The sequence below is a fragment of the Chiloscyllium punctatum genome, chromosome 4 (assembly GCF_047496795.1).
Source record: "Chiloscyllium punctatum isolate Juve2018m chromosome 4, sChiPun1.3, whole genome shotgun sequence".
NCBI lineage: Eukaryota > Metazoa > Chordata > Chondrichthyes > Orectolobiformes > Hemiscylliidae > Chiloscyllium > Chiloscyllium punctatum.
In genome coordinates, this window is record NC_092742.1 from 51,407,810 (window position 1) to 51,428,998 (window position 21,189).

A 21,189-nucleotide genomic window follows, 5' to 3' on the forward strand; every position below is an offset into this window, starting at 1 on the left:
TCGAAGGTGTTGTGGAAGGAGCCTTGGTGAATATTTCCAGTGCATCTTGTAGATAGCACACACTGTTGCCACTGAGTAGGTGGTGGAGGGAGTAAACGTTCTTGGATGTGGTGCCAATCAAAAAGGCTGCTTTGTCCCGAATAATGTCATGATTCATGAGTGTTATCCAGGCAAGCGGGGAATATTACATCACATTTCTGACTTAAGCCTTGTAGATTGCAGACAGAATTTGAGTCAGGAGGTGAGAAACATGTTGCAAGATTCCTAGCCTCTGACCTGCTCTTGCAGTCACAGTACTTATATGACTAAAACAAAAACAGAAATTGCTGAAGAATCTTAGCAGGTCTGGCATCATCTGTGAAAAGAAAGCAAAAATCAATGTTTCAGGTCTCGTGACCCTTCTTCATAATGGTGGCATATATGCTGAAGACAGGTGCTGAGGGGGAGGGAGTAAATGATAACTGGAGATAGAGCCCAGAGACAACAACAATTAGGCAAAGAGATGGATAATGGTGAGCCGGGGAGAAAAAAAAGCTGGTAATACGGACTTTTGATGGGTGAAATTGGGTTGGTGGTGACAAGAACAACCCGTGTGATGACAAGACTAAGGGTGTGAAGATGGGTAAAGGACATGGAAGGAGGGGTTCAAACTCTAAAATTATTGAACTCAATATTAAGTCCTGAAGGCAACAGGTTCCCAAGTGGAAAATGAAATGCTGAGTGGCATATGTGTTGAAGACCTATGTGAATAGTCCAGTTCAGTTTCTAGTCATTGACAACTCCTCGGTTATTGATGCAGGAGGATTCAGTGATAGGTATGCCATTGGATATCAAGGGGTGATGGTTAGATTCTTTTTTGTTGGAAATGGTCATTGTCTGCTCCTTGAGCAGCACACGGATGTTATTTGCCACTTGTCAGCCTGAACATTATCTCAATCTTGCTGCATTGGGCATGGACTACATCAGTAGCTAAGGAACCCTGAACATTGTGTAGGCATCAGCAAGCATCCCCACTTCTGACCTCATGATGGAGCTAATTCCAGTAGATGTGAACAGAGAGCAGTGATCGCTCATTGACAGTAAAATTGTTGTTGGTCAAAAGCTTCTGTGTGTTCCCAGTGCTTATTTCTGTTTCTTTTTAACCTTTGCTTTTGCTGAATAAAACAGAATAATTTGAACCACTTTTAAGCTTTCCTGTATGTTATGCTCCGACATTGAATAATGAGAAGGTATTGAACACTGGGGAAGCAGTAGCACTCCCTTTGACAGGATTCTAAGATAGGATGAGGTTAAGTTTGGGTAAGCTATGTTGCTCGTATCTTAAATACTAATAGATGTCTGAATGTGAACTTGTCAGTGCAATGATGTTTCAGCCATGTCACCTATGCGTCCTGAGAAACATTTGTTTTTGGTTGCCTCCCACTGTCTACCTGTGAAGGGCAGCTCTGGAGGGACAATGCTCGGCTAGGTGCATGACCAGGCTTTAAAGATGGTATGAAGCCAGGAATCCTTGGATATCCTAGCAGTGGTAAGTATTTCTGTCCAAAGAGAGTGGGATGCCATAGGGATATGGTACATTGGTAAGACAGCATGACAAAACCTGCCAGGCGTCATAGAGGGGAACCCATCATGAAACTTGCTAAAATTAACACTAGACAATTGCTGACAAAATTCAGCCTGCAATCTTTGTTCGGGGTCTCCTCTGCCTTACATCACTGAAATCAGGATCATTATATTGGAAGATACAGTGGAAAAATTATATTCTACTTTAATATAGGGTGCAGCACATTGCAGAACCACTATGCTGTGCTGCTGCCCTATGAGAAATGTGTGATCATACTTTTTAATATTGTAGTGTCATACTTCTTCAAATGTCATACACTTCAATATTTTAACCACCCTAAAAATAAAGCTTATTTTAAATTTATTTCCCTGCTTAGGATTAGATTTTTGAGCAAAGAAAGAAAACACATTGAATCAGACACAATAATCATGCATGAACTTTAGGGCTCTTGTGATGCAGGGCTAGTGCCCCTACCTTTGGGCCAGAGATCCAGGTCCAATTCTCACCTGCTCAAGAGGTGTGAAAAAAATCTCATGAACTTCATATGGACTAGGCTTGATAATCCATCATGGTCTTTGCTCACTAAACTTTATTTTATTCGAAATATATTCATTCATCCATATATCTACATTTAAACTGTTAAGTAATCACTGTTACCTTTATCATATCACATATTAATACCATACAAAAAAACATAAAACTTGCACATATGTGGTGTGCACTTTCACAACCTCAATTTACTGTTATTTGCAAGAAGACTCCTCTGAATGCTGTATTGCAGTTTTAGCCTAGATTTTGGGATTAAGTGTCTGAAGGGGAATTTGAATACCACCTTCTGAGTTAGGGTAGAATGCTGCCACTAAATAAAAATAAACACCACTGTGTCCTCAGTTAATGTCTGAAATTCACTATTAACTAGCCCCTTTTGTGGTAACAATCTGTTATAGCCAATTGAAATACAGTTTGCTGATCCAAGTCTCAGAGTTTCCATGCGACGCTCAAGCAAAGATCAGGAATTTAGCTTAAGTTACAGACTTACTTATGGGACTGCTATGTTTGAGGTAAGCCCTAAAACCTACACTTCACCTTACACAAGAAAGCTCACAACTTAAATGGACATGCCTATTAATACTGTGTTGAAGATGGGGAATGAAGTTGTTTGTCCCAAATGAAATGTAGATGATTAGAAAGGATAATCCTTTGGCCATCTGTTTCTGAGGAGTTGATGAAAAAAATCTGCAACTGTCAACCCTGTTTAGTGCCCAACAATATAATTTCTCTTCCTGCAATAGAAGAATTCAGCTTCGTTATGTAACAATCACCGCAGTTAAAGGACTGATTATATTTGCTATAATTTTTGATAGTAGTGTTAAACTGTGGCTTATTTGAATTTTAGTTGGATTATTTAAAAAAGTTGCACAAAAACTTGCATTTCTGTTGCAATGGAATAAAAAGTTCCTGTGTGTTTCAAAGATCGTTAGCTAAGGAAGTATACAGCTTGCGTTGTGGCTAGTATTTTCTTTGTTAATCAACAACCCCACAATCTGATCACCTTCATAACCCTTGTTGCTTGTGGGAATTTGTGAGCAAATTTAATTTTGCTTCCAGGTAAATCAGAATATTTGTGGCTATTTTGCTGCTTCTCTAAGGCATCAAATGTTGTTTGTCTCACAGGTACTGTAAGCTCTCCAGGATCTTGCCAAGATGCCATTGACAGCAGAGCTCCTGAATTTGGTTTAAACTGATTATCTCTGATATCATCTCTTTTAAGTCCGTTTAAGAAAACCAGTGATATATCAAGTGAACTTTCCTTTTCACTGCCCTTGTGGCAGAATAGTACAATAGATATATTGCTCAATATATATTTTATTGCTTTATTGTTCAATACTTTATTTGATTTCAAAAAAAGAGGTCTTGCAACCTGGTCTTTTATATATGTTGTAGATTGGCTAGTGTCAGGATTATCAAGTAAACTGGCTACTGAATACTGACAACCCCAAATTTTTCTGCTCTTACATCTTTGAAATGAATCATTATTTTTGTCACTTATGATTTTCATTCCAGAGCCACAATCACATTAGACATCATCATGTCATTCTTCCTCTCTCTGGAATGCAGTACTCTCTTTCTACAATCACCTGGCTGTCAAAAGATGTGCACTCAGCCATTCACTTCACCTAATCCGACTGTTGCAACATGTTCCTCCTATTAAATATACTAAAGTGTCAGTTTAGACTGAGCTCCTCATACAATACTACCACCCATACCAGATGATCTGGGTTGAAGTGATGCACTCAGAAACAAATTTAGTTGTTGCCTCTGATTGGGATATATTTTTCAGTGACCTAAGTCTTACCTTCTTCAGTATATGAATGATAGCAATAGAGTTTAAAAACAGTAGCATGTTACTACCTTGTAGTGTTTATACCGAGATCATCTATCTTCTTCTAAAAAGACACTGGATCAAATCTAGAACAGTTAGATCCAGACTGAAAATTAAATAGTTAAATATATTCAACTTTCACCCAATCCCTCCATGCACTTACAATAGAGTAGTTACCATTATGCACTTTTGGTCTTGTTATGCCAAAATGATATTAACAAGAAGATTGCACCTTCTCACCATAACACTTCCACAGGGTATCTGCTCAAATCTAACTCACACAATACGACACAAATTTTTCCTTTCCTGCTTAATCTTAACTCAAGGCTCAGGAATACTCTCAAACCCCAATGACCAATGTATAGTTACTAAAATACACAAAGCTATGCAAGTTCTCAGAATGGATGAGTAAAGATACTGAGGTTCAAGTCAAGAATAAAAAAGAATCATGTATTAGATAAAGACAACTGGGATCATCTGAATCTCTTGAAGAGTATAAAGAGTACAGGGGCATTTGTAAGAAGGAAATCAAGAAAGCAGAGGGAATATGAGATAGCCTTGGAGATAAGGTTAAAGATATTCCAAAAAGTTTCATCATATATGCTAAGAGCAACAGAACAACTAGAGAGAGAGTAGGACCCCTTAAAAATAACAAGGTCATCTTTGTACTGATGGAAGACATATTGAATGAATATTTTGTGTCTTTTTTTTTACTATTGAGAAAGAAATGGAAGCTAAAGAACTCAGGGAAATAAAAATTGATGTTTTGAAAACAGCTCACATTACAGAAGATGAAGTGGTGGAAGTCTTAGAAAACAAAGTTGATAAATCTTCAGGATCTGATCAAGTATACCCCAGCACATTGTGGGGAAGTTAGGGAGAAAATTGCGGGGCACCTGAGCAGAAATACTTGTGTCCTCTATAAACACAGGTGAAGTACTGGAGGACTGGAGGATGGCTAGTGTTGTGCCATTATTTAAGAAAGGCTGTAAGAAGCTTGGAAACTATAGACCTGTGAGTCTGACATCAATGGTGGGTAAGTTGTTGGAGGTGAATTTGAAAGATAGGATTTATATGCATTTGGAGAGGCAAGAATTGATTGAGAAAGTCAGCATGGTTTTATATGAGGAAAATTGTGTCTCACAAACTTGATTGAGTATTTTAAATAAAATAAGCAAAGAGATTAATGAGGACAAAGCAGTAGACATTGTTTACTTAGACTTTAGTAAAGCCTTTGACAAGATTCCACTTGGTAAGCTAATTAGTAAAGTTAGATCACATGGGATTCAGGATTAAGTTGGCTGCCCCTCCCCTGACTACACGGCAGGTACTCGTGTGACATGGCCAACGTTGTCTATCTTATACACTGCAGGCAAGGATGGCCCGGGTCATGGTACATTGGCAAGACTAAGCAAACCTACGTCAATGCACACCCAGCAAAATTGCCAGATAGGGATGTTCCGTCCCAGTTGGGGAACACTTCAGCGGGCAGGGACATCTAGCATCAGCTCTTCGGGTGACCATCCTGCAAAGTGGACTTCGGGATACGCAGTAAATGCAGAGTAGCCGAGCAGAGGCTGATGCCAAATTTGGTAGCCATGAGTGTGGCCTTAACCAGGACCTTGTGTTCATGCCACACTACAGATGGTCCCACTACACTTTACACTCATACACACACACAAACACTCCTTCATGCTCACATACTCATGCAGACCTTCTCTCATACAAATAGACCCCACACTTTCTCTCATGCACATACCCACTCACAGGCTTGGACTCTGTTACACTCACGCACACACTCTGCCAAGCACGCACACTCATGCAGACTCTGTCTCATGCATATGCTGTCTCTCAGACAATGGCATATACATCCCACATCCTCTCACAGGCTTATACTCTGTCACAATCATGCGCGCGCACACACTCATGCATAAATCGATAGGGTGAATTAGCATTTGCAGAATTGTATTTGCAGATAAATCCTTTGTTTTGAAAAAGCACACACTGTGCAGGCAGTCAATCCATGTGACATTTTATAAATTCCTACTTTGGAAATAGAACCAGTCTGACTCAAGATTGGCATACGACAGACTCGAAACTCACATCTTTAATGCATTGTCTGAGCTGAGATGTCACCATTTTTTATATAAAACCTTAAGTTATCTCAGGAATGTGGCTTAAAAGAAGTTCTAGAATTTACATATGAATGAATCATTACCTTCAACCCATTCTAAAAGATGAAAGACTTAACAGCAATCTAAGTTTGTTCAATATAAGGTATCAGTTGCAAGACATTTGGATAAGTTCATGAATAGTAAAGGTTTGGAGAAGAATGGGCCAAGCACAGGCAGGTGGGACTAGTTTAGTTTGTGAATATGGTGGGTATAGACTGGTTGGACCGAAGGGTTGTTTCCATGTTGTATGACGCTACCTAAATGCAAACTTCATGTAAACTACCCATATATCACAATCCAAGGAAGGGTATATTTTGCTGATCAATACAAATAACTTTAAATGAATTAGTGTAAGCAACAAGCTGTACAATTGTATCTTAGCATGTTCTGATTGTGGTCACACGTTATAGGATTTATAGCAGACATATATTTGGTTAAAGTAGCTAGCTTCTACTCAGATTTCCATTTGCTAATTTTTTTATTGTTATTCTTTTTCTCATCTATATGCTCCAGGTTCATAGTGTAATCCATTTTCCACAAAGTAGACACATTGTGTTCAATCTTATATTTTTTGGCTAAGGCCAAGTTGGGCAAGTTTTTTGGAAGGTTTGTCGTTGTAAGGACTAGCAAGTTCACTCATTGTATATTGCTGTACTCACCTCATTAATAACTTACCACCCCATAGCATCTCTCAGGTCTGATTTCACCCCATCTTACCATGCACTGTTCCAAGATCAACTCGCCACTCAGCAGATATCTCAGAATTCTGGCATGCCATGCAGCTGCACCATCTTTTAAAAAACTGCTGTGCACCTGGATAAACATTGTCAGTCTGTAGCTGCGTTGTATGGTTCTTGACATTTGTCCCAGATATGAAAGACAGGAAGAAATCAGCAGGATTTGTGGGCAGGATTCAGGTGGTCCTACTGGATGGAATGATACACACGCAGGACTTCCACTTCCCCCTGAATGAGCAACAAGCCAGCTAGTTTGAGATTGAGACCCAGGTTAAAGCAATCTCAGGCATCTGGAGAAATGCCAACTACAGTAGGAGCAAGCTCAAAGTCCTTCTCTAGTCTGCTAATGTAATTTCCACCACCTTTTCTCTGATACCTCATGCTCACTCTAGCTCTGCTGCTGTAACCCACCTCTCACAAAGGCTCATACTTCACCATGCTTTCTGTTGTCTGCAATATCTTCCCTTCTCACTCACCCCAACTCCTAACACTAATGATCCTGCATAGCTTTTGTACTGTCTACTCATTTTCTCAGGACAGCTTTCCACCTCCATCAATAGTAATCACTGTGTCACCCACTTTCAACTTCTGTAATACCTGCTTCTGTCATTCCAGGATTGCACCCACAACACAGCAGAAAGAGTCAAGATGGGTGGTCTGCTTCCCATTCTTCAACTCCTCACCCCATTTGAGAAAAGGATCCTGATACTGACTACCTGAAGCAGGGCCTGGACTGATGTTCGAAGCTGCCTTTAACTTACTATGTGGAACACCCTGAGCGAAGCCTATTTTTGTTTCTTATATGCAGAAGTGCTCTTACACACAAGTGACCACTTTTTTTTCCATTACCAAATCCCTAAGTGAAATCTATCCCCTTGATTTAACTGAGATTGACTGAAATCTGTGACAAGATTCCTAGCTTTCTGTCTGTGCTAAATGGCACAGCAAAGCAGCAGTAATGAGAGTTTGGTATCTGTGGCTGAGGGGTCAATGTACAAAAAAAAAGCAATGCAAGGCACAGATGCCTTGAGAATTGATATAGGCTCAGAATTGTTAGGTTCTAAGAAGTCCAGTCCATGAGCTGAAAAGTATCCTTGAGCACAAAGTGTCCTTGCTGTAGCATTACAATGATAGCTGCCAATGCAGCTCAAGGTGTGTCATTGAATATTCTGCAAGTGGATCGAAGATGTAAAATTAGTGCTCTTAGAGGCTGTCACATCGGATGCCAATGATTGTGCTCATGGAGTGTGTGTGGTCAATGTGCATAGAATATGTCCTCAGATGTTGGTGCTCTGTGTCCAACATGGAGGTTATTTGGAGCCAGCGTTGAGCCAAGTCTGACAGGTACTCACTGGTTCTTTTGTGAAGCTTTTTCAATGTTGAGCTTATTTGGCGAGTTTGGGAGGATGGGAGGCTGAAAATTAATGAGGTGAGTTGAGCTTTGTAAAACAAAAATCAATGTCAATTGACAAAGCTCCACTGCCTAGTCAGAACCTATCTTGCAGTTTGTGAAAAGCAAAAAAGATGGTACAAGTTGGTCCTGAAGTTCAGATGGGCCTCACTGCACTTTGTCACTCGTTTCTGTCAAGCATCTTGCCACAGTCCATGTTGTTCAGACCCCATTAGAGCCTGTCCATGAATTAACTCTGGATTATTGAAGTTTGTTCAATTTTAGCCCAACCAACTTTTGGAAAAGAAAACTCTTTAAGTGTACAAAAATATGCCTTTTTTAAACTTTATGTACCTTACATCCAAAATCCAGTTATGCAATTTAAATGGAATGGCACAATAACTTATAAAAGTTTATTAGAACAGCAAACATTAGCAATTTCATCATTATCCACAACAGTAAGCAACATAATCAGCTTGCTGTACGGTCATGGGCTCCATATTACAATATACTACAAATCTAACAAGCTTGATGAGCACTATATTGGCCACCAATATCATCACTATGAAAAGTGGGAAATTTGTGGTCCAGCCACTTCAAACTGCTGAATTACAGACTGATGTTGCTCAGCAAAAGTATCAATGAACTTTAGTGATGATCTTAAATGAATCAACATAAATGTAATTAGCAAATAAATTAAGTCAAAATTCCAGAATTTGGCAATGTATCAAAGTTGAACAAATATAACATTCAAAATTATATTGAACACATATTTTCAGTTTCTTTTAGTTAGCACAGTTTTAATGAAGTGATGCTATGACCTCATGTATTGATTTTAAATTCCTGCCCTCCTACAAATAGCTCAAGATTGGCACGTCAAGGATTTTAGCAACTAAACTCATCACCATTTTGTCTATAAAGTCTTTTAAGACAGATAAAAATTAACTACTTAAAATTGTAGCATGCAGCATGCATATGTCATCAACACTTTGATACAAGACTGATTATAATCAAAGTTAAGGTTCTGAAGGTTAAACACAGTATTGCATTGTCCTTTTAAATTGATACCTAGTTGTTTGAATTACCAACAAGTTGACCTGCACCTTTAAAGACTCACTTACTAACACTGTATTGGTAATGATCTGGAATTTCCTGAGCAGACAAGTTGAGTATTTCTTTTAAAAGAAGATGCAATGCAAATCAGCCACTATTGTTCATACAAAGTTATAAAGGAAATTTAGGCTTGTAATTAACCAGGAGAGTGAGCATGAATGAAGCTTGGTATCATTTGAACCCTGAGATTAGAATATTTGAAAAAGGCATTGTCAAAGCAAAATAGTGTAGGACATATAACTTTTTCATTGTCAGATGTCTTCTAAATGACAATAAGAAACTGATTAAGTTTAAAGTCTGAAAACAACGTTGTAAACTTTGTACAATAGCAGATAGAGCACACTTCTGCTACATTGCTGTTAGTGGCCAATCTTATAGAGTATGCCATAAAATAGTAATATGAAAAAATGCTCTTTCGGAAACTAGGCCTTTCTGAAAGTTTCTCGTCAAACCGCCATCATTTTCACAGTTTATCTTTATTACAGCACTTATTCACCCTGTGAGCAGTATGATGACAGGCTGGAGGTCACAATGAATCATAGCTAGATTAGTTACATTGGTGTGGATCCTCACAAAAGCTACAGCTTAGATGGACAAATGAGAATCTGTCCCTTATATCTGGTGCCTTTGAAATATTGGACAGAATCATATTCTTTTGATAAGTACAAGCCACATTGCATTTGATGGAGCAAGACTAGCCATGAGACCTAGTGAGTTTTCTTGCTGTACCTTTACCAAACTCACCACTTTAATTTCTGATCCAATGGCGCTTATTACCTTATATCTCTGTCCCATCCTATCACACCCCATTCCCAGAAGAACACACTACTCACTAAACATCCATCATAAGACAAGCATTCCTTATGGCTGTGTTGTCTTTAAGTACCCACAGTGCATCTGAAATAGTAGTAGTATTAAAATACAGACATTTGCTAGGTGGTCAGTGTGCTGCACCAAGCACTGCCTCTAACCATTGGCTCTGGTGTCTTATGCCATTTTATGTTACAGCTGCAACCAGAGTTGAGTACAGTAGCCAAAACCATCATCTCCCCTGGAGGAGATCACCTTATGGCTGGGGGAAGAAACTGTTCAGGTTGTGGAGGAAACATTGGCAAGGCTGCCCACTGCTCACCTCCAACAACCACCCCCACCCCTGCCATAAGCAGCAACATCGCATAGGTGAACAGAGTGTGGGTTGGGGAACTGCTAAAGACTTCACAGCTACAGTTGCACAGATGGGTGAGGGAGAAACACCCCAGGCCACTGACATTCAAGGAGTACTTGCAACTAGGCACCTGCTCATCCCATGGCAGGAGGAGATGCTGTGGTCCTGTCAATAAGAAACTTCATGGACATGTTCAGAAATAATCAAAATTGGGAAACACGTGTTCAGGAAGTTTTGGAGGTGCTATTGCTCCTACGGAGAAAAAGGACTGACTGTGATCATTCACTGAATCATAATTTGCAAAACCAACCCAGTCCAATGCCTGTCTGTGGTGATGATTGGGACTGGTGTGGAAAGTTGCGATTAACTAACTGTTGCTAACATCCCTGACTGATGGGTGCCCTGACAGAGCTGAGTGCAGACCACTGTCCAAAAACCTTCGGGCATGTCCAAGTGTTTGCTGCATTGCCCCGAGTTTGGTGTAAATGCTGCTGGGGTATAGATAGTAGCCTGATGTTGCTCACTGACATACGCGATGTAGTAGATGCCCTTTAATGAGCACTGCTTACAGCATGGTGACCTGCCTGGTTATGTGTCAAGGCATGGCATCACAACACATGGCAGGCTAAGGGCTCCATGCTATGGGCATGTTTGTAGGCACCAGGTGAATGTGCGCTGAGAGAGAAAGGGAGCAGCCTCAGTTTGCAGCCTGATTCACACTTTCAACCTGGCGTCACTTCCTTAGTGGCCAATGTGTACTTCAGGTTGCCAGTCGTGTACTGCTTCACAAGTGTTGGATTGTAGGATGCAATGCAAGGGCACTTCATTTATGCCAGGATAGTCCAATGGCTCCCTGAAAGTTGGGTGCTACTGCCATTGGTGAAAGGGTGCAAGTGGCGGCTGCTGCTCGTGGGTTACGCCCTGTACTGCAGTTTGACTGTGGGTAGCGTGAAAGTCATTTGGAGCATGTAGCATGTAGCATGTTAAACACTCTAGGTACCCACTCGGATTTCTCTGTTGAGTTTTCCTGGCAGCTAGTTTGTCTTGCTTATTTGGTAAGATTGCAACCTGTGGCTAGTTGAGCTGTTAGCAAGCAATAAAGAGCATTAATCAGGAACATTCTTTCCAAATTCTTGTGCGAGAATCCCACCATGTCATCTGAGCAAAGCAGGGAAGTTGACTTAAGATGATATTAAAATTGAGACAACAATCTCGCCTGTCTGCCACACATCTCACGACAGCCCATACCTTCAGTTGCTTATTAAATTCTACCTGTTGTTTTAATTTGGTAATGGCAGTTTCTTATTAGGTTGGTAAATTATTTGTACTTTGTCCTTTTTTCTCAAGGCCTAATTATTGTGACTATTAGGATTCATATAATGAAAGAAAGTAGTGTTTTAAGTGGTGCTTTTAATTTTATGAATTGTCCCAAGGCACTTTAGAAATAGTCATAATAAATATGGATGTGCACTTAGGGAGAAGTAATTTATATGGGTATTAAACTTTCTCAAAACTCATTTACATTTTTAAAAGGATTGACCTAGGAAAGGGTTTAAAAAAAAACACATTTTGCCTGTTATTTCTGCTATTGCTTGTACAGATGGTTAGAGTTGGAAGAATAGATTATTGAAGATGGAAGAAATTAGAGATAGGAAGAATAAGGCTATGAGGGGCTTTATAAATGAGGATAAGTATTTTAAATAAATTGTATGGAACCATAGAGCCAATGTAAAATAGTATGAACGAGGTTGACAACATCATGGTGGGAAGAATTGACGTAGCCTTAGATGCCTTGAAGAACATTGCACCCTCCAGAAACAAGGGCCAAGAAAAATTAAAACTCTGGAGGTACACAAATATTTTATATTCGGAAGGAAGCTGAGGTAGGAATGGAATAGTTAGTTGGGCCAATGTTGGAGAGGTGAAAGTAAGTGTGTGTGATTGGTTGTAAGAATACAGAAAGATAGTTAAAGATCAGCTCAAATCAAATGATGTCAAAAATATTAATGTCCTGGTTCAGTTCTAGCAAAGCCAGAAATTGTAAAAGAATTATGACCTAAAAATGTAGTTCAATGTAACACACCAAAAATAATGGCCTTTCTCTTCCTCAAGTTGAACTAGAAGAAGGGGACTCACTCAGATCAACAATCAATCAATCTAGTAGCACTGCATTCAGAGTCAAGAAAAATAGCAGAGGTAGAAACTTCTCCTCAGCCTGGCAAGACTGAACTGTAACATTTTAGGCTACCTTATTAAGCAATCATTGATGAGGAATCCTTTCCTTACCCAACTTCTCTCCAAACTGTACAGGTTGAATTTTGGTTACCAGCTTACATTTAAAATTAGTTGTGAATACACCACAATCAAACTAAATCTTGTATTCCAAGGTGTAGTCTAATTAATGCCTCAGTGTAATCTTCATTTTTGGTTGTGTCCAATATTCAAAGAATTTCCAACTGTGATTCCTTTGCTCACAATATAATCTGTACTCTGTTTAAAATGTAATGTTAATTCTTTTGTTAACAGACATGAAAGTGTAGATGGTGGGAGAATGCTTCCTCTGTCAAATTAGGGTGTTACAGTTTCAAAATAATGAGCTGGCCATTCAGGATTGAGGTTTGGAGAAACTTATTCACTCAAGGAGGTGTGAATTTTTATTATTCTGTATCTCAGAGCTGTGAATACTTAATCATTGAGTATATTCAAAGCAGAAATCAAAAGAAATTTGAATACTAAGTGAATCAAGGAATATGGAATAGTATAGAAAATTAGAATTGAGGTATATGATCAGCTATAAGTTTACTGTGTGGCAGAGAGGCCCAAAGAAGTACTCCTGCTTGTATTTTTTACATGCAAAAATTTTATGTCATATACTTTATTCATATCATAATCTGTTCAATGAGACAGATCTCAGTGGAAATAATATTTTTGATAAAAGTACTAATTGTATGTTTATCCACAAAAATATACCAAAGCGTTTGACTCAAGGGAATCGCAGCTTGGTCCAAAATTCTAATTTAAAAAAAAATGATTTCAATTTTGATTTGTTTTTCCAGGAACAACTCTTAAAATTACATCAAAAATAATAAGTGAGCAGTAAAGTCAAAAACCTGGCAACTAATTTCCACTGATCAGATGTTCTATTTGATCCTAATTTATGTCGGAAATTAAAATTTCTCAGTTACTTGTTGGAACTGTTAAATATGGCAGAGATTGCAGCATGATGACTTAAGGGAAAAGAGATTTCAAATGTTTGATTTGAAAGTTTGTAATTGTATTCAAAGCATGAGCATTCCTGCAGACGAATGACTTCCCATTTTATTGTGGAACTGGTTTAAAACAAATATCCAAAACAAGTGGGATACTATTATCTTGCATAAAATTTAATTAATTCTAAATCCCAAATAAAAACATGTCTGCATACCTATTTACAAGTTTAATTTGCATTAAGTGAGCCGAGAATACAAGTGCTTCAATTTTCCAAAAAAGAATGAAAAACAGGAAGCAAAAAAGTAAGAACTTAAGGAAGAGGGACACATGAAATTTAAACACACAGTAAATGCAAAAAAATTTTGTATTTTAAGTGGAAGACTAAACAGAGACAATCTAACCAGAACGGTACAATTTACAGGTCAGAAGAGTGGATGTTTATTAACACAAAACCTTGAAAGTAGCAGGACAAATTAATCAAGCACACAATACTCTGGGCTTGATAGGTAGAGGTAGAGTGCCCAAAAACCAGTAAGTTCATGCTAACTTTATAAATTACTGCTTAGGCTTCAACTGAATTATTGGCTCCAATTTGCCTTTCTAGGTTGGGAGCACAGAGACAGGAACATTCCTGGCTCCACAAACTTAACCTTTAAAAATGGTGGCCTGCAATTTTCATTTTGGTGCACAGTGGTGGACTGCTCACCTTTTTCATCATTGGATGAATGTGAAAGCACTTCTCATTCAGAGATAGCAGGTCTGACCAAGACCTCATCCTCACTTATTTGGATCTTCCACTCCACCATGTATGCTGCATGCGGCATGACAACAGTTATTTATGAACTGTCACAGCGGCATGTCACTTCTGAGCACCCAAGTCTCATTTTTTACAATGCCAATTGTCACTGTATCCTGTTTGTGGTAAAACCGCTGCTGTTCAATTGCACTTTGCATTGGATTGTGGATTTCTAAAGGCTGTCATCAGGCAAGAACTTTGTCCCCTCAAAACTAATCCTGATGTGCATTAGTTACTGAATTATATGAGGGACTTGAGAATTCATTCATATAAAGTAGTCATGGTAGCATTCATAAATGTGAACAAATACATTATTGTGATAACAGGGCCTTTATTGCAAAACGAGTGCAAATCAATAACATTCTGCAGCTGGGGGAGAGCTATACTCAGACAAAACCTGTGGATCTCTGACTTTGAATAGCCAAAAAGAAATTAACGTATTACGGGACATGAGCAAACAGGGTTTACATAATATCCATTGTGCTGCTGAGTGGGAAATAATAGCTAGATCATCTGATATGCTCTAGAAAGAGTCTATAGCACAGAAATGTATTGAGACGGTTAGCTTTACAGTCACTGTCGAGGTATGGTGGTCAGAGGAGTGTGGTTCCATTTGGTGCTATACTATGCGATAATCTCTCTCAACTCTATTCAAGCCTCCTGTGGCATGGGTTTTCCATCAGATTAAAATAGGATATTATACTGTAGACTCTCCCCACAGAAAAAACTTGATTAGCCATCATTCTCCTAGTTCTTGGTGCTGCTGGTGCAAACTCTTCCTCCTGATCTTCGGCCCTCTTTCTTGACTCCAACTACTTATAGTTAATTATTGAATTGGCCTGTATGTGAGACACAAGCCATACATATGTTCTATGCTCCCTTGTATGAAGTTCAATATGCCCTTCAAAAGGAAGAATATTTTCTTTTCACCTGGGTGCAACTGTTACATAGGAACAAAAAATAATTGCCTTGGCAGAGCATCCCAGCCTCACTCTTCATTCATTAGGTCACAATAATACAGTGTGGTTCAAGTTACTGACTTTCCTGATCAGTTATTGCAAGTACCTCTATGGAATTCTCCAAAATATACGGTGGCTATCCAAAGGGAATCCACTGAAACAGACCTGCTCTGGTTTGTTCTGCACAGACCTGCTCTGGTTAGGTTTGAGACAGCAGGGAAACCAAAACCTAGCTTAAGTGGAACAGGTTGAGTATTTAACTGTTCAGCAGTTTCCAGGAACTGTGGCATATCTGCCAAAATAAGAAGTGATCAGTTCTGGGGCAGGACTTCTGATTAGCTGCAATCTCTTAACACTGTGGACAGGGCCTCTGATGCAGTGAAAATTTGGCCCATTATATCCAATTCTAGGTGTCATATTTAAAACATAGGTTAAGACCATGGGAGGGCAAATATGCAGCTTTAGCAGATTGATAGGGATAAGGGATTTCAGTGACGTAGAGAAACCAGAGATACTGGGATTATTCTCCTTACAACAATTAAGGTTAAGGAGAGATTCAGTAACTGCTCAAAACCGTGAGAAATTTTAATATAAAACAATAGGGAGTAAACATTTCCACTAGCTGCAACGTCTGTAAACAAAGGGCATTGATTTAGGATAACTGGTGAAAAAAATGCTGGCAGGGATTGAATACATAGAAATAGATAACAGCACCTTTCAAAAGGGAATGATATATACTTGAAAAATCAAATATCTGCAGAGTTATGCATAGGCTCAATGGGCTAGAAAGCCTCCTGTTGTGCATTTCAATTCTATAATCTATCATATCATTTTCCTATCAGGTAAGGTATCAGGCTTCATAATGAGCATTTATTTTGTTACACAAAACTATATTCAGATTTAAATAAAATGAAGCACGAAGAAAATATTAAAAAATTTTAACTAATTGGTCAAGCAACAGAAAATCTACAAAGATTTTCAAAAATTCTTTGTAAGAATGTTGTGCTTCCAATAACATTTTCTTAATCGCAAATTAAAACAATTCTTAAATCCTTATATCTCTTTCTAAATAATAACCTATTGTTCAATTTTTATCATAAATGTGCGTAAGCTATGTTAAAATTTGAACTGTGTAAATCCTTCCAAAACTATTCTACCATACAACCAATGAAACACATTCACATTTTTGGTTCGATATCAGATACTGCACATACATAGACAAATGCTGAATCAATTATCTCACTAGTTTTGAGAATGCCTTGAAACCTACCCAATTGCGTTTATAAAAGCACGAGATTTATCATCTGAGTCTTGGATTTTGTCAGCACAGACCGAATGGGCTAAGCGGCCTTCTTCTCTGCTGTAAAGACTCTACAACATGTGTTGTAACACATCCCCACTCTTCTTTAGTTCTCATTAAGCCAGCATAGTGCCCAATATTTTTCCAGTTATTGAAACAAGATTAAACAATACCTGACTGAGTATTTCCTAATTCTTGGGTGTTCCAGCTTTGTTACTTATTGCAATCTTTCCCTTTCAATGTCTGAACAGGAATCTTATCAGTTTAGTGAAGATGTGCAGATTACTTTTGGTAATTCAAACAGCTGATTTGGAATGGTGTTGAATATAGATTCAAAGGCAACAGGAAAGAATAAATCCTGGAGGTTAATAGCAACTGTGAATACCTTGCAATGTAATTGATTAGAAATATAACACTTTCTACAATTACGTTGCACTGCAGTTTTTCTTTCTGCGGCAGCTAAACCTGTATGCACGACAATTTTAGTAGCATAAAAAATAAATCAGTAAACAGAAACTATGCTTGACATTAAATTACATTTCAGGCTGCATTGATACTTTTACAATTTTAGTTAGCACGAAGCGTCAAAACGAACACAAATGTTCTGATATCATGACTGTAGAAACTTCAACTATTTTTGGTATTCCTCCAGTCATTAAGCACCAACTAGCAAACTTGTATCAAGAGATGTTGAATCTTTTAAGAATCTTAGCAGCAGGCAGGGATTCCTGTCACTTGGATCCCAAAAGACAATACAGCAGGTTTTTGGAGAATGACCTGGATTAAGATGCTGTTGGGTCTCTTGCTGTAGCACAAGCAGCAGCAGCGGCAGCAGCAGCAGGAGGAGTTTGAGGAATTTCCAAACCAGTGTGGAGTGTCACCTATAGAGAGGTCGAGAATATAACTGATGAAAAATAACTATTTTTCAGTTATTTCTAAGAACCAATTAACACTCCGTGCATCTTCAGTGACACTCAAATTTAGAAAAAAGGTAAATAAATTTGCATATCCCTATAATTCCCTATACTGATTCCTCATTCAACATTGCTGAAAATGTGTTGCTGGAAAAGTGCAGCAGATCAGGCAGCATCCAAGAAGGAGAATCGACATTTCGGGCACGAGCCCTTCTTCGTGAAGATGGGCTCATGCCCGAAATGTCGATTCTCCTGCTCCTTGGATGCTGCCTGACCTGCTGCGCTTTTCCAGCAACACATTTTCAGCTCTGATCTCCAGAATCTGCAGTCCTCACTTTCTCCTCATTCAACATTCCTAATGAAGAGCTTATGCTTGAAACGTCGACTCTCCTGCTCCTCAGATGCTGCCTGACAAACTGTGCTTTTCCAGCACCACATGTTTTGACTCTCCAGCATCTGCAGTCCTCACTTTCTACCTGTGTGTGGTAGCAGCCCATGTGATGACAGGACTGGGTGTGTGGGGATGGGAGAAAGCATGGGGAAAGGTTCTTAAGCTCGGACATTATTGAATTCAGTATCAAGTCCAGAAGGATGAAAGATTCCCAAATTGAAAATTTGAACAATGAAAATGGAATTTGAACCCTGGACCTTGATGGACCCACCATACCAGGTGAAGAATTCAATCAATTCCCTCACCACTGTTTTGGTGGTTATGGAATAGCTTTTAGAAACTGGGTGCCTATGTCTATGATGGTAAGGATATACTGGAAGCCTCTTTTTATTTTGGGCAGAGGTCTCACACAGTCCAGAAACCCTTACAGTCAGAGATTACAGGGCGACATGGTGGCACAGTGGTTAGCACTGCTGCCTCACAGCGCTAGAGACCTGGGTTCAATTCCCGCCTCAGGCGACTGACTGTGTGGAGTTTGCACATTCTCCCCGTGTCTGCGTGGGTTTCCTCCGGGTGCTCCGGTTTCCTCCCACAGTCCAAAGATGTGCAGGGCAGGTGAATTGGCCATGCTAAATTGTCCGTAGCGTTAGGTAAGGGGTAGATGTAGGGGTATGGGTGGGTTGTGCTTCGGCGGGGCGGTGTGGACTTGTTGGGCCGAAGGGCCTGTTTACACACTGTAAGTAATCTAATTTCAGCACGGGAAAAGTCCCTTCAGTTCAACCTGTCCATGCCAACCAGACATCCTAAATAAATCTAGTCCCATTTGCCAGCACTTGGCCCATACCCCCCTATACCCTTCCTATTCATATACCCAAACAGATGCCTTTTAAATGCTGTAATTGTACAAGCCTTCACTACTTCCTCTGGCAATCCATTCCACACATGCACCACCCTCTATGTGAAAAAGTTTGCCCCTTAGGTCCCTCTTATATCTTTCCCCTCTCACCCTAAATCTATACCCTCTAGTTCTGGAGGGAACCTGCATCCCAGGGAAGAGACCTTGTCTATTTATCCTATTCATACCCCTCATGATTTTATAAACCTCTATAACGTCACCCCTCAGCCTCTGACGCTCCAGGGAAAACAGCCCCAGCCTATTTAGCCTCTCCTAATTACTCAAATCCTTCAACGCTGGCAACACCCTTGTAAATCTTTTCTGAACCCTTTCAAGTTTCACAACATCCTTCCGAAAGGAAGAGGATCAGAATTGCACACAATATTCCAACAGTGGCCTAACCAATATCCTGTACAGCTGCAACATGACCTCCCAACTCCTATACTCAAAGCTCTGACCAATAAAGGGTCACTTGCTGAATGGTTTCACAAAAACCGATGTAGGTGCAAGTCTTAGTAGGGTTTTCCTACAACCTGGCAGGTGTGGCATGTTCTGCAAAATATTACCTGTGGAGCTGTGACCAGTAAAAGGATTCCCTAATTTGTGCTTGGGTTTTCACGTATGCAAACTTGCCCAGCTATTGGAATTTAATGAACTAGGCATAATATTTCTCCACAGTGCCTCAGCAATACCACTGCCCGGTGGATCACTGACCACTTTTTCTTGCAGATCTGTAAGAGATCTCCATTTCCTCATCAGGACCTCATTTTGAATTAGAGGATTGCTTTTCCCTCAGTTCAATATGAACAGTCTGAAGTGGTGTTATGTTAAACAGTGGGTCAAGTTTATTAGGCTGCTACCAAGGAAATTCTATTTATTACTTACTTGGGTTCTATTACACTCCCACAATAGGTTTCTGGTAACTAGATCAAAGGGTCTTTCTCAGTTGGTGCTACCTCAGTTGAGTTTGTCTGGCTTTTGTTTGTGTGATCATAGCTCAAACCAACTATTGCAGGAAATGTAACTGGTTGTCTTCAAGTTTAAACAGAGTTTATTTACTGTAGAGAACAGGTAGCTTCTGCTGGGGACAACAATTGCACACACTTCTGTGTCATTCTCTCTCCAATTGTCTGTGTGTCTGTAACCTATTTCCAGTTCCAAATCAGCTGAGAACCAAATCAGGTGCATTTGTTGAGAAAGTCTTAATTCCTCATTGGTTGCATATTGTAGGAACCTCTTGCTACAAAAGCATAGTTCACAATCAATATCCTTGCTGACAAATTATGTAGCCAGTGTAGTAAATCTGATTTTTTAAAACCGTTTTTTCTCATTACAATCCAGCTACTAATGACAAAAATTTAAAAACTTGATTCTTACAAAAGACTCACTTTCGAACTGCACAATAAAAATGACATTATTTGGTCACGGTCAAAAATCACAGAACACCAGGTTATAGTCCAACGGGTTTAAGACTAACATCTGATGAAGGAGCAGCGCTCCGAAAGCTAGTATTTTCAAATAAACTTGTTCAACTATAACTTGGTGTTGTGAGATTTTTGACCTTGTCCAACCCAGTCCAGCACCGGCACCTCCACATCATCATTTGGTCATGACACAGGGAGAATAAAAAAGAATTCAGATACAAATTAAGGGATTATTAGAGTACAAAATCTGAAACATCCAGTAAAACTATCATAGAAGGAACTATGTTTTTTGAAAACGTATAGAATTAAGTATTGTACCACAGAACACACCTGTACGTTTCTATTCAGGCTTACTGCTGGGAACAGGAGACCTTCCATATCTTCAAAGGCAACAGGTCCCTGTTGCTCATCATTAATGGAAAAGTTAAGTGTTCGTCTGTTGAAATCCAAGAGCACACCAACAGTGACTCCTTTGGTAATACCTCCCTCAGTTCTAGAACAAAGAAGTAAGAGTGCTCATTTGTTACATGTATAAAATAATAATCTTAATGTTACAATTTCACATTTTACAGACTACTGTATTTGCCAAACCAGGACCTTTGCTCCATAAGCCTTCAACTCCTTTGAGTTCACTTGATCAGCAAAACTTCTTATTCATTTTTCTCTCATGTACTTGACCAGAATCCACTAAAAAAGTATTCCACTGCCAAATTAGTATATCTTCACTTGAAGGAAGCACTTTGTTTTCAAGGGATATGGGTGTTGCTGACAAGG

At 39.3% G+C, this 21,189-nt stretch overlaps 1 protein-coding gene across 4 annotated transcripts in view; it reads right to left on the bottom strand.

Moving 5' to 3' along the window:
• Nucleotides 1-8,634: 8,634 nt before the first annotated feature.
• The window catches only part of trim9 (tripartite motif containing 9), a 102,485-nt gene continuing 89,930 nt past the window's right edge, over nucleotides 8,635-21,189 (bottom strand). For all 4 annotated transcript variants that reach the window (XM_072568693.1, XM_072568691.1, XM_072568692.1 and 1 more), the window contains 2 exons: nucleotides 20,746-20,908; nucleotides 8,635-17,672 (listed from right to left, as the gene is read on the bottom strand). In XM_072568693.1, coding sequence (XP_072424794.1) covers nucleotides 17,574-17,672; nucleotides 20,746-20,908 — 262 coding nt within the window. In that variant the 3' untranslated portion in view covers nucleotides 8,635-17,573. The remainder of the gene's footprint in view (nucleotides 17,673-20,745; nucleotides 20,909-21,189) is intronic.